The 12,887-nt window shown below is 34.6% G+C and overlaps 1 protein-coding gene across 4 annotated transcripts in view; it reads right to left on the bottom strand.

Annotated features, from left to right (window-relative positions):
- Positions 1–8,048: 8,048 nt before the first annotated feature.
- LOC126973311 (protein hu-li tai shao) overlaps positions 8,049–12,887 on the bottom strand; it is a 107,647-nt gene continuing 102,808 nt past the window's right edge. For all 4 annotated transcript variants that reach the window (XM_050820518.1, XM_050820516.1, XM_050820517.1 and 1 more), the window contains 2 exons: positions 12,052–12,195; positions 8,049–11,282 (listed from right to left, as the gene is read on the bottom strand). In XM_050820518.1, the coding sequence (XP_050676475.1) occupies positions 12,055–12,195 (141 nt within the window). In that variant the 3' untranslated portion in view covers positions 8,049–11,282; positions 12,052–12,054. The remainder of the gene's footprint in view (positions 11,283–12,051; positions 12,196–12,887) is intronic.

Below are 12,887 nucleotides of genomic sequence, written 5' to 3'. Positions count from 1 at the left end.
TTGTTGTTTTTATCTATTAAACCATTATCAAATTCAAAAAGCCTTCGAGTCTAGTCTAAAATCTGATTCGGAAACTAATTTTTATCCAATTAAAGTATGCAAAGTTATGTTTTAATTAATATGTAAAAAAAACTTGTGTGCCATTCACACGTGGTAGAAGTGAAACCTTCAAAAGTGCTGCTATGAAAGACATTACTATCACCGCTTCCATATTTATGTTCTCCTGGTGTCTATGTAGTAACACGTCGTGCACATGATGTCAGAATATAATATTAAGGTATACCGCGTCCTACTAAAGATAATCTCTTCTTCAACTATGATCGCCTGGTACCAAAACACTGCATAATGCTTGCTATCTTGTTCTCTCCCCCGAAATCTTATAAATTTATGTGCCTGTCTCTTTTTACGGTCTCGCTTTTTCGTTTCATCGACTTTCAAATCACAACGATGCTAAATAAATTTTCACTTGTAAAAATCGCGTGTAAGTCGTCTGAAAAATCTGCAAAAATATTTTTTTGCAGGCACAACCACAGGGTTTTTCTATAACATTCCTACAGCGGCCAGCAAAAGAGGCAGTTATGCACAAACGTGTAGTTATAGTAGTAGTTATGTGCCTGTACGTAAAGAAGGGCATTTAACACGAGGCGGACCGAACTATCATATCTTGGGTATGTTCCGAAATGCACTGCACAGTGCACTGTAGAAAAATTCGTTCCGTTATGGACTGCCAGTAGTAGGAAATATATGACAAACAATACCTAGAGTTTAATCCCAAATAATTTTAATTTGACAGTACTCCAACAACAGTTTCTTTTAATGAACTAGAAAACTTCAATACACTCATTTGAATGCTGCGTCAAAAAATGCGGCTGACAGTATATGGGATTGCGTTCCGTTTTAAATAGTAACCAGTATAACTGGCTATAAAGGAACAGCTTCACAGTATACTAAATTGACGTCACACTGTACAGTTGTTTCAGTGCATATCGGAACATTGGTCAAATTTGTTTACAAATTGACATTTCATTTCGAACTAAACGTCATCTCAACTGATATTAGAATAGAGGTCAAATCAAATTTCTTTGTTTTCCAGAGATGTTCGAAATTTGAATAAATTTCATTCAAATTTCGTCGCCTTATTATAATACTCCATGTTTGTTGTTAATCTCAAAACTGGGCCATTTTGTAGAATCTATTAGATAATTATAGGTATATTTTTTTCTTAAAAGCAATTGTTCCATTTGTAATACTGTGATCTTGTCCATTCATTATAAATAGCTCATATTAAAAACGAGAGATTAATGCTAGAGATTTTTTTCAGTTGTTTTTTTCTTATTTTATATTATATAGACTACATATTATATTTTATGTATTACAGTGTTAAGTTAATGTTTAAATAAAACGAGAATTTTCATCTGAACAGCCACAATCGTTTATATTTTAAAAGCTCACTAATTTATAATTATTATCCTCAAACTTTTAAAATGCAGAAATAACACAAGAACACAATTTCTTCGAGAGAATGAACATATTTCGCGCCAACACATAAAAAATGGTGTAAAAATCACAGAATCTATCAGATAGTCGCGCTTTTGGATCTCCGGTCATGGTCTTGATAACTTCCTTTAGTAATTTAAAAAATATGCAACAACATTGACAACATTGAGTTGCAGAATCTTTGAAGCTCACGTTATCATTCAGCTTTTTGCTTCGTTTTTTACAAATGTCAATGTCAGATATTGTCTTTGGTTTCTTGCAGCTCTGTGGAGTAGAAAATATTGTTAATTATAGAGTTGTACTTTGTATACTCGTTGTTAAGAAGGTAATTTAGACAAAGAAGCATGCGCATAACAAATTATATGGTATACCTACTAGTGGACCCGACAGAGGTCGTCCTGTACGCACGTCTTAAATTTGAAAAATCGGTCCAGCCGTTAGGAGGAGTTCACTAACATACACATGAGCAGGATAGTTGTATTATATGAAGGGAAATTGAGAATCGAAACCAATCTCAAATTCACTGGAACACACAAAAAATTATCAAAATCGGTACTGCCGTTTAGGAGGTAGTTCAATTGTGAATCTCGAATTCACCTGAAGACACACTTCATTAAAATCGGTCCAGCTGTTAAGGGGGAATTTAGTTACAACAGTCGCACAAAAGAAATAAATATATTAACATGGACGGAATTGAGAATCTAAATTCTAAACCAATCTCAAATTCACTGGAACACATAAAAAATCATCAAACACTGTCCAGCCGTTTAGGAGGTAGTTCGATTGTGAATCTAAACCATTCTCGAATCCACCTGAAGACACACAGAAAGTTTCCATTTCTAGTGTGACATGTCCGATGTCTTTCATGCATGACATCGGAGACCAGACAACCAATCAGTCAACTTAATGATGAAACACACAAAACAATAAAAACCTTGATGATGGATCAATGATCAATCAAAATTGTACTGTTCAGTTCAGCAGCAAACTCTAGGTTTTGTAAAACCATCTCGAATCCACCTGAAGACACACAGAAAGTTTCCATTTCTAGTGTGTGATGTCCGATGTCTTTCATGCATGACATCGGAGACCAGACAACCAATCAGTCAACTTAATGACGAAACACACAAAACAATAAAAACCTTGATGATGGATCAATGATCAATCAAAATTGAACTGTTCAGTTCAGCAGCAAACTCTAGGTTTTGTAAAACCATTCTCGAATCCACCTGAAGACACACAGAAAGTTTCCATTTCTAGTGTGACATGTCCGATGTCTTTCATGCATGACATCGGAGACCAGACAACCAATCAGTCAACTTAATGACGAAACACACAAAACAATAAAAACCTTGATGATGGATCAATGATCAATCAAAATTGAACTGTTCAGTTCAGCAGCAAACTCTAGGTTTTTGTAAAATTTGTGTAAACTGTGTACCAAAATTTATGAACGATGTGGGACTCTAAATATGTGTAGGTACATGCAAACAGAATTTCAAAGAAATACTCATATTTCGAGGTTTTATGCCAGTGGCTACCATGAGTGGAGTACCTACGCGAGGTTGGTATAATTTTTTCTGCTGTTCTAAGGCAAGAATTAATTAAACTGCAAAAGATAAAAAGGTGTTGGGTTAAAAATAGATAGCGAGAAGAAATTGTTTGGGAGATTTAAAAAATAAATAATTTTAAGAGCAATAATATCCTATTAAAATAATCGCGAATCTCGAATGACAAATCTCGCACTCAAAATGGTTCACTGAAACTCGCACGAACTTGAAAAAATGTCACACGAGAACGTGTTTACAGAAGTCGAGATTCTCATATGCAAGAATATTCTTGCTCTAATTTCGCTGTGTAAACAAACGTAGAAAATTCTCGTCTAGCAATAAGTGATATGCTAATCTCATATGACATAATCGTTGGCGAGATTTTAGTTCGTGCCTGTTTGTAAACATTTTGATACGATCATATTATGGCGATTATTGCTTGTGATAGTAGCGTACGCTTTCGAACCGAAACGTGCGATAAACTCTCTCCGTCTAAATGGGCCATTAATCTTGGTATGTCTTGTTCAACACTCAGGTTGTGGTCAATCTGCAGTGACTAAATAAGAGATATCATTCAAAAATACCAAACTGCTTATGTTTATGACACTTATTTAAAGTGGCCATAATTAGGTTTCAAAAATGGAACTATGGTGGCGAGTGACCAAGAGAGTAGGAGATTTGGAGGTATGAAGAATGTGGCCATGATATTAACATATGCCGCGGAAACCAAACGAGCACACCTTTGCCCTGTGTATCCACGGGACGCAAAAATAAGGACGTCCTAGGCTGGTTGCTTTGTAAATGGGGGAGAGTAACGCGGCAGCGGCAGCTTACGCAAATAAACTGGGAGGCTTCTTTGTACAAGATGCCGGCTAGATTATGAGTACCACAACGGCGCCTGCTTCTGCTGTGAAGCAGTAATGTGTAAGCATTATTGTGATTCGATGCTGTAGCTAGTGAAACTACTGGGCAAACGAGTCTTAACATCCTATGTCTTAAGGAGATCAGCGCAATTGTAATGCCGCTCAGAATTTATGAGTGTCTAGAATCCTTAGCGGCACTGCATTGTAATGGGCAGGGCTTATCAATTACCATCAGCTGAACGTCCTGCTGGGGGATCTTGCATTCTATGAACATCTCGATAGCTAAGCAGTTGAAATTTATCATGAGGAGTGTTTCGAATTGCTGTTTGTACTGATCCCATCGGCCCAATTCCACCATAGCAACACACCCACTAACTCAGGCATCATCATCACAACTTGGATATGTGGTATTGCTCTACTGAGCAGTTTTCAAGCAACCTTCTTATCTGTCTTCCTTGCGGAGTGTTTTCAGGACGATACGACATGGACACCTTAAAATAGCCTACCTCTTTAAACGTATGGGCAGCGGTGGTCACTAGACGACGCGTCTAGTGATGCGTGATGACGCGTATGCTTTTTTTCTATTGTCATCTAGAAAATAAGATCAATACCAATAAGCAGGGCCATGAAACCACAATAAAGAGAAGTTGTTCCGAAACATCATCAATTGTATTAATTGAAGTCGAGATAGGATTTATTGGGGCAATAAAGTATCTATCTGATGATAATACTAATTGTTACAAGGAGTAATGTAAAACTGTGTGTTAAAATACTAGTATACGTAATGCGTATTTGACAGATTCTGGCAAATGGGGTATCTATCGCAGTTAGACCTTGAAGCATTATTTGTGTTTCGGCTTTTTTTTATGAAAGAAAAGTTAGGACAAGCGTACGGGTCACCTGATGATAAGTGATCACTGCCGTCCACATTCTCTTGCAACACCAGAGGAAATCAGTGTTGCCGCTTTTAACGCGCTTTTTTGAAGGTACCCATGTCGTATCGTCTAAGAAAAACCGCACAGTTAAGCTCATTCCACTGCTTGGGTCTAGGTGGAAGAAAGTAACTTGAAAACCGGACTGTTGATAAACGCCATACATCTACATGTGTGGAATGATATCGAAATTTGTGGTGTTATATTTTATCAACAAAGTAGCGACTTTAGCAAGCCACATCAGTCGATGATATCTACGTTTTATCGCTTAATTACTAGATATATGTTAATTTGTATGTACTTCTAATAATAGTAATATTTTGTTAAAAAAATTTGAAGTAATACCTTAGAACATGAATTTTGTTTGACTTGTCGGCCACACATTGTTTCGATTATATATTAACAAATAAGATACTAACAATCCAAATGTAAAAACAAAATAATTTTGCACATTTAAGCTGAAATTTAGGACAGTATTAGTCCTCAATCGAAAGACAACTTGTGTCAATAAAAATAATTTATCAAAGAAGATTTCATCTGTCTTTTTAAGTGACTTTCTACTTTTCTCTTTCACAGTTATAAATAGCCATAGATAATTTATATAATATAGATGATTTATAATATTATTTTAGACAAAATATAATAGCATATATGCTATTATATTTTGTTAGTAATAGCGTTTATGCTATTATATTTTATTATAACTATAATAATATTATAAATAACACTATCTATATCTCTCTATAGACAACGAAAGCGTGCGAATGAGATGAAGAAAGGCGTGCGAGGGAAAAGAAAATCTCTAACGAAATAACAGCAAGATAGAAAAGGTAATCTATTGTTATTGTGACCGATTTTGACTGATAGGTCGTAAACAGTCAGCCACGCTTGGCATAAGCTCCTTAGTATTTTGAATATTGAACTAGCTAACGTACCTACATACAAATCAAAATTGGTCACACTGTCAAGTACGCCAGTATATTATACGTCTATGTTTACGACATTAGATTAAGGATTTGTCTCAACTAGATACCGCAGGCGTAGTCGCAAAATGCGGCACCTAATGCAAAACATTAAAAAAAGAGATAGAAATCCACGCCAGCCACGTACACTGACATGAGTGTAAGCGAGACAGAAGGCTACGCACGCTGAGGTGGGGAGCGCGCGGCAGCTGTCACTATGTACATACTGATATACATCGTGTAACGGTCTTACAACTGACGCTCCTGTGTAACGGTAAAATCAGACGCTTAGCACGGATAGCGAGGCCGCGCGGCGAGACGTTGCGTCTAAAGTTTGAACGTCCATATAAAAGCTTCGTTTCAATGAAGCTTGCGCACTACATATGGTCCTAGAAAATGGCGCTTTTATAATACCTATCTTTGCTAAGAATCTAATGAATAACCTCATCTGTATGAAGTTTCTCCTTTTTTCGTGTGCTCTAAAACACATGCTCCAATTTTCACAAGTTAAGAAATGAGCACATGACCTGGTGTTAGTGGGTTCACGTATCCTGATGAAACCCATGAGATTAAACATATTTAATATTTTTTACCGCCCACATTCTCTGGCAACACCAGAGAAATCACAGGAGCGTTGGCGGCCTTTAAGGAAGGTGTACGCGCTTTGTAAAGATGTCCATGTCGTATCGTCCCGGAAACACAGTAAAAGGAAGCAGTTTTTTGGTACGTTGAAGAAAGTTCCTTGAAAATCGCACTATGGAGTCCAATATACTTGTACCAGAAAATTGAATCACTACTGTCTCGAACGGTAACTGCGCTCTCTTAACTGCAGTACCTATCATTCGAACGGGACAGATAACTTTGAAAATTTGTATTTTCAAATATAACCTTTATTTAATTTAGTAAGAAAGTCTAATTATAGACTTAAAGTTATGTACAAAATTCAAAAATATCTAAATACAGAACTTCGAGTCAGATTATGTGAAGCACTTGTACTTTCAAAGCTCAATTACTGTGACGTGGTGTATGGTCCTAGGTTACTGTATAAATCAAAAAGTTCCATCCAACAAATGCAAAATGCGTGCGCCCGATTCTGCTGGAACATTCCGCCCAGGCAACACATTAGTCCATACTTAAAACAGGCCAATATACTTAATATGGAAGGTCGGAGGTGTCTGCATTTAGCAACGTTGCTTTTCGGTATCATACATACTAAAACACCTCTTTACTTGTATAATAAACTTGAATGGCTAGGGCAACGCAGTGCTAATAATATAAAAACCAGATCTGCCTCGCAGATATTAGTAGTGCCCATATATCATTCAACAGCGTTCAGGGGCAGTTTTCGTTACAGCGCTACTAAGTGCTGGAATAATTTACCGCCACCAATTAGACTATTAAAAAATGTTCAAAATTTTAGATCGAAATATAAAAAAACTATTTTAGAATCATTATATAATAATTATCCTTGATATGCAATGTATCTTATTAATTAACACAATTCTGTATTTTTATTATGTATATTTAATGTTCACAAATATATAGTAATATATATCTCATTTATAGTACCTAATGACACCTTTATTATATTATATACAGTTACGTATAGTTTATAGTACGATTTAATATTTATTATTATTACAATTATTTATTTATTTTTATTTTATTACACTATAAATTAAGAAACACGAAAAAGAATATATAATATTTAGTCATTCCCTTTGATACCTACCTTCACAAATTAATAACAATGGGAAGACTAATGCAACTGTCTAATCCAAATGTCACGAGGGGCTGCTGAAAACCAGTGTTTTGTTGGTGTCTTCTGCAATGACACAACAATATACTGAGTCAGCTCCTTTTAGCAGGGAATCACGCTAAAACTGTTATTTTTATTGCTTTATTTTTAATCTTTATAATAGTGCTACGGTATTTAATTTAGTATTTTAAGATTTTAATTAATATTGTAAATTGTTGTGTTTTTGTGTGAGTGTTTTTTGTATGCTAATAAAGTGTTTCTATTTCTAAAAGCCATCAAAAACCAATTAATTTTATTATTTTCTCAGAAATCTCGGACGGATTAAATGGTAACATATTATCATTTCTAAAATTTATTTCCTACTGGAAACTTTTTCAAGTGTGATTGAAACTAAAATAACTCCAGACTCAAAATGTAAATTTTCTCAAATTTTCAAAAAATAAAATTTGCACCAAAAAAAAGGATAACCAAATAAAACAACAAAGTCCATAATAATTCATTCAAACAGTATATATTGAAATAAAAAAATACAAATTACAAATAAACTCTTTTAAGCTAAAAAATAAATCTTAACCAAACTATTGTGACGCGGGAAAAAGTAAAACTCTTTATAAAACTAATAAATTTATTTCATTATAAATACACAATAATCCTATCGGGGTCCGCGCCGAAGACAATGTAAGCGTACATCCACACCAAACGGCATATCATTCATATTCAAAAAAAAAACGGTGAAAATACTTTTTTTTGCAGAAAGGTTGTCACTGCTGAAGGACCATAGTAATATAAAAAAAGTCCTTTACACTCCCAAAGATATTTAACTGAAATCTCATAGGTTTTATGAAACATCGGTGACCATCTACAGGTGACAGGTGTAAAATAAATGATACGAGTTTAATAATTTATTATATATATATTATATATAGTTTAAATAATAAGAAAAAATTTCGTCACCCCATAAATGATTAAATTGAATTATTTCCAGCATTCGATTAATGTCGACAAAATTGGACTATAAAATCATTTTAAGACAGTGAAATAAAACAAAAATTTTGCTAGCCTTTGGTGTGTATGCAACCATAATATTATCTCGAACCTAAATAAGTTTTAACATTCAACACTCGATAAAGATAAATTTTCATCGCAAACTTAAAGGGAGACATTGCATCTTGCAACATTACCTTGTGTCAAATCCAAACCTACTCTATGGCCCGTCAAAGTCAAACGCTCCGATAAAAGTCAACTTGTCATTTTAACAACACTAGACTTATTCTAGGTAATGTCAAATTGATAAAAACTAGGCGAAAAATAAAATTAAAAATAAGTTGTATATGTAATAACAATAATAAAATTATTGTGTACTGTTCAAATATTCAAAATGGCGGTTTGACGTTCTCGTTACTGTTGCTATTTATGAGGAAATCTCGCATTTTTTACTCGAATATGTAAAAGCAGAAGTGGAGTGTTAGTGCCTGTATAATTTAAAGGAAATTGTGTTTTACACAATTATGCTAACTAACTTCTGGGTGCCAAAATAGTTCAATACATCATAGCTATACATCGCTTTGTGGTAGATACCGGATAAGTGTAAAAAATTTAAATAGTCAGATATAATAAAAACAGCTATTTTGTAACTCGATTGACATAAAACACAATCTGCTATAGTGGATAATCAATTTTTCCGCCATATTGAAATGATTACGTAAACAAAAATAAAATAATTAAAAAATCTACGAACGTAGGCTAGCGGATAAATCTTAAATATACATCAATAGTGCTATTTGTAATAATTAAATTTTGTACAACGGCAGCCCAACACGGTCGAAGCCTAGTGGAACATTTTGGCGGGAAAGCGCTGGGCTGTCATTCTTAAAAGCACAGATGGCGAAGGCACTGGCAATACTGGGATTTGCAAGCAATTTACAATTCCGATTTAAATTTATTTTTTATTTAACTGACGCTTTTTGCGAAAGTATTTTACCGAGCGTCGACATATTAAGCTTTGTTGGTACCAGGAGATCATAAACAAAGTAGGGGTTTTAGTATTTAACAGTTTAATAAGAGCGATGGAGTGTTACCCTACATGCCTTTACCTATGTGCCAGGATTTCACAATTATTAAGTTCATAGCTATTCATATTTCTGTGACCAAACTAAATCGAGTTTTTAAGGTCCATGTTCGACACCAGAGGAATTGCAAATTGCTTGCACAGCCCTCGCGCCAGCACCTCATACAAAAGCATTACATGCTAATAATAATTAATTCATCGTACGCCCTCACAATGCACCGAAAACCGTTCAGAATTGAACGGAGAATATTGCTAGCTCCAAATTTAAAAAATGTATAACCAATTTGCTACAAAAAAAAACCTTTGAGTATTTATACACCATTCAAAATTCGCGAACAATTATTACAATTAGAAACATTTTTAAAATATCAACATCATAAGAGACGCTAGGCAAGTCATTAGAATATATTTGATGGAAATCCTAAATAAATATAATAAAATTGCGTTTTAATTAGCACTTACAATCTATATCTATTCAGAACTAGGTTTGCTCGTAAATTCATTAAAATCACTAAATGCAATTTCATCGAAAAACTATAAAACAATTTGTATAAAATTCAAAAACTATTGTAAAATAAAGCGCTAACGTATTACAACGAAATCAAATGAATTTTACATTAATAATGAATAATAAGTTAAACATAATAGTTATATATAAACTTAGCAATAGCTAAAATATATAGTTAACAGTTGCAAAACTTCATTCTAACCGCGCTTTTTACAGATTATGTAACATAATATTTCATTCAAATATGCCATGTCACTGAACATCTATCGAAATATGTATTAATTGTTGTCAAAATTACAATAATGACAAAATTTCGAGTCACAGCTTAATTCAAATAAAGACGTTTAAATTCAACAGTTGCAAACGTAAAAAACTTGTAAGTTGTAACACGAAACCAACAGCTACGAAATTACGTTGTACATACGTATAATAGATACGAAATTTGTTGACATAACTATAAACACAAAGTACGGGCATAATTATGTGTAATAAATACAAAATAGTGTATCAACTCCAAAACGACGCGACGTTACTAAGAAATATGCTATTGTCACATAAACTTGCTATAAGATTTTGACCCACAGCCATGTGTGCTGTGGGTCAAAAGTTATTAAAAATTATTATGTAAGGATATTTAAGGTAAAGTACAAATTTGATTATAAATCCAACTAAGTAACAAAAACAAGACGTGGCACGCCTTAATGCGAGTACCGATTTGCAATTGAACAAACCGGTAGGACCGAAAGCGGCGCGGGCTTGGGCTTAAGCCGTTTCCCTTCATTACTGCACTCCATCTAGTGAGCGAGTTGAGTCACTATTTGTATATTTTACACATATGGTACGAGGTGGTTTGAGTTTAGAGTAAAACCACATTTACAAAAGTATTGGTGTGGAGTCAAAATTACGTAATTCTGGTAAGGTTCGTAGCAATGAATTCACAAAGTGTCTTGTTTTTTTTAAATAGCGAGTTCCGATAGCTACAGAGGTACTCAAGTTCTGAATAGAAATTCCGACGTTTGGGGCTCGACGCCCACAAACAGGTGGGTTACGCAAATATCGGGACACTGAAGCGGAATTTGCGTAATTGCTTATTCGCAATATTACAATATGAAAGCGAGATGGCAGTGTTCAATCTCTCTTTATCTGAAAACACAAAAAAAGTATATATGAAAACACAATATATCCATACGTTTTTTTTTTTCTAAAAATATTATTTCTGTCTGTAGAGGATACAATAACATGCTGCGTGAAACGTTCTTATCAACCATCTCATCACAAATAAGAAAGACCAGGTAAAAAAAATTGAATGCTTTGATAATCTATACGTCTAAATAGAGCCTCTGGCTGTTAGACAACCTATGAAAATAGGCCAGAATTAATACTTTAGTGTGCGTGACAAGCTGCTTCTTATGTCTGCGATTTGTATTTCACTTTGTGTTAGTGTGGGTGCATTGCTTAAAATAGGTGTTTACCATCAATGTCAATTTTTTTTGGATGTTTTCACAGCTGTCACAGTCTATCAAGACCATAGTTTCTTAAACTTATATTGCTCACCGCCCAGTTTGAGAATATGTTTTTTCCTAGAGCATTTTCGTGTATTTTTTGCCTTTTTAGACTATATTTTTTAATCTACCCACGCCCCATCTGCGCCATCTCAATGCCCCCTAATTTTCTCTAGGTCTTCTACTGCCCCCCCGAAAGTCTCAAACGCCCACAAGGGGGCGTTATCACCCACGTTGTGAACCTATAATCTAGACGTTTAAATGAGCTGAATGTAATATTTGTTTGTAATTATATTGTCTAAAAATATTATTTATAAATATTATTAAGTCATTATAACCTATTGCACTATGGCATCTATGTGTTACAAGGATCGGAAACTATTGCGTCGTCACCAGTAAATGTAACTCACCATCTAGGCTGGTTGCGGCGTGCTGGACTTCTCCTTCTTCTTTTCTTTCTTCTTCTTGAGGAACGAGGGCGTCCGCAGTCCCTTCTTTTTCTTCTTATCCTTCTTGGGTGAGTCCTCAGTCGAGATCTCCTTGGATGGGGATCCCTGGAACACATATTGAGTAAACTCAAATGTTTTTTCTTCTATTCTATTCTTTCACGACTTTATTCACATATGAGGATTGGCACTCTGATAGCGGAACGGCAAAAGTGTGGTAAAAGACAATGTAAGCACAGTTTACTCCCTAGTCGTGTGTCAAATTTTACTGTCCGAATCAAACCTGAACTGAAAAAATGAGTAACATTGCTGGTTATTGATGAAGAATATTTTATACAACCGGAGTAAATGCTGCAATGTATAGATATAACGGAAGCTTATTATGGTGTCATTTGTGGCATGTTCCATATTCCGGCTTTGTTTTTATCAAAGCGATCCACTCGATTGTTTTAAACGTGCAGTCATTGATAGATACAGATGACGGCTATTACCCTACAAAAAACGGAGATAGCCGAAATCCATTACGTTTTAAGCAACTGTTCGCTTTCAAACTTAGTCGGATTATACTTCGTCGCCAATCGCCATACTGTAATTACTTACTACTATTTCAAACTTATTTCAAATCACAACACGTTTTATACTATTTTTTTTTTAATTTCCTTAGGCAGTCTCGCTTCTTATAGCGTATTACATCCTCTTTTGTTTTTATACGTGCATTGCGTATATGTATAGAAAGTCATTGTTTGAAGCCCAAAATATGTAATTTGCAAACATCGCGACCTATTTCACTCCTTTTATAC

This window comes from Leptidea sinapis, chromosome 29 (assembly GCF_905404315.1).
Source record: "Leptidea sinapis chromosome 29, ilLepSina1.1, whole genome shotgun sequence".
NCBI lineage: Eukaryota > Metazoa > Arthropoda > Insecta > Lepidoptera > Pieridae > Leptidea > Leptidea sinapis.
The sequence above is the reverse complement of the archived record's forward strand: the minus strand, read 5'-3'. Positions and strand labels throughout refer to the sequence as shown.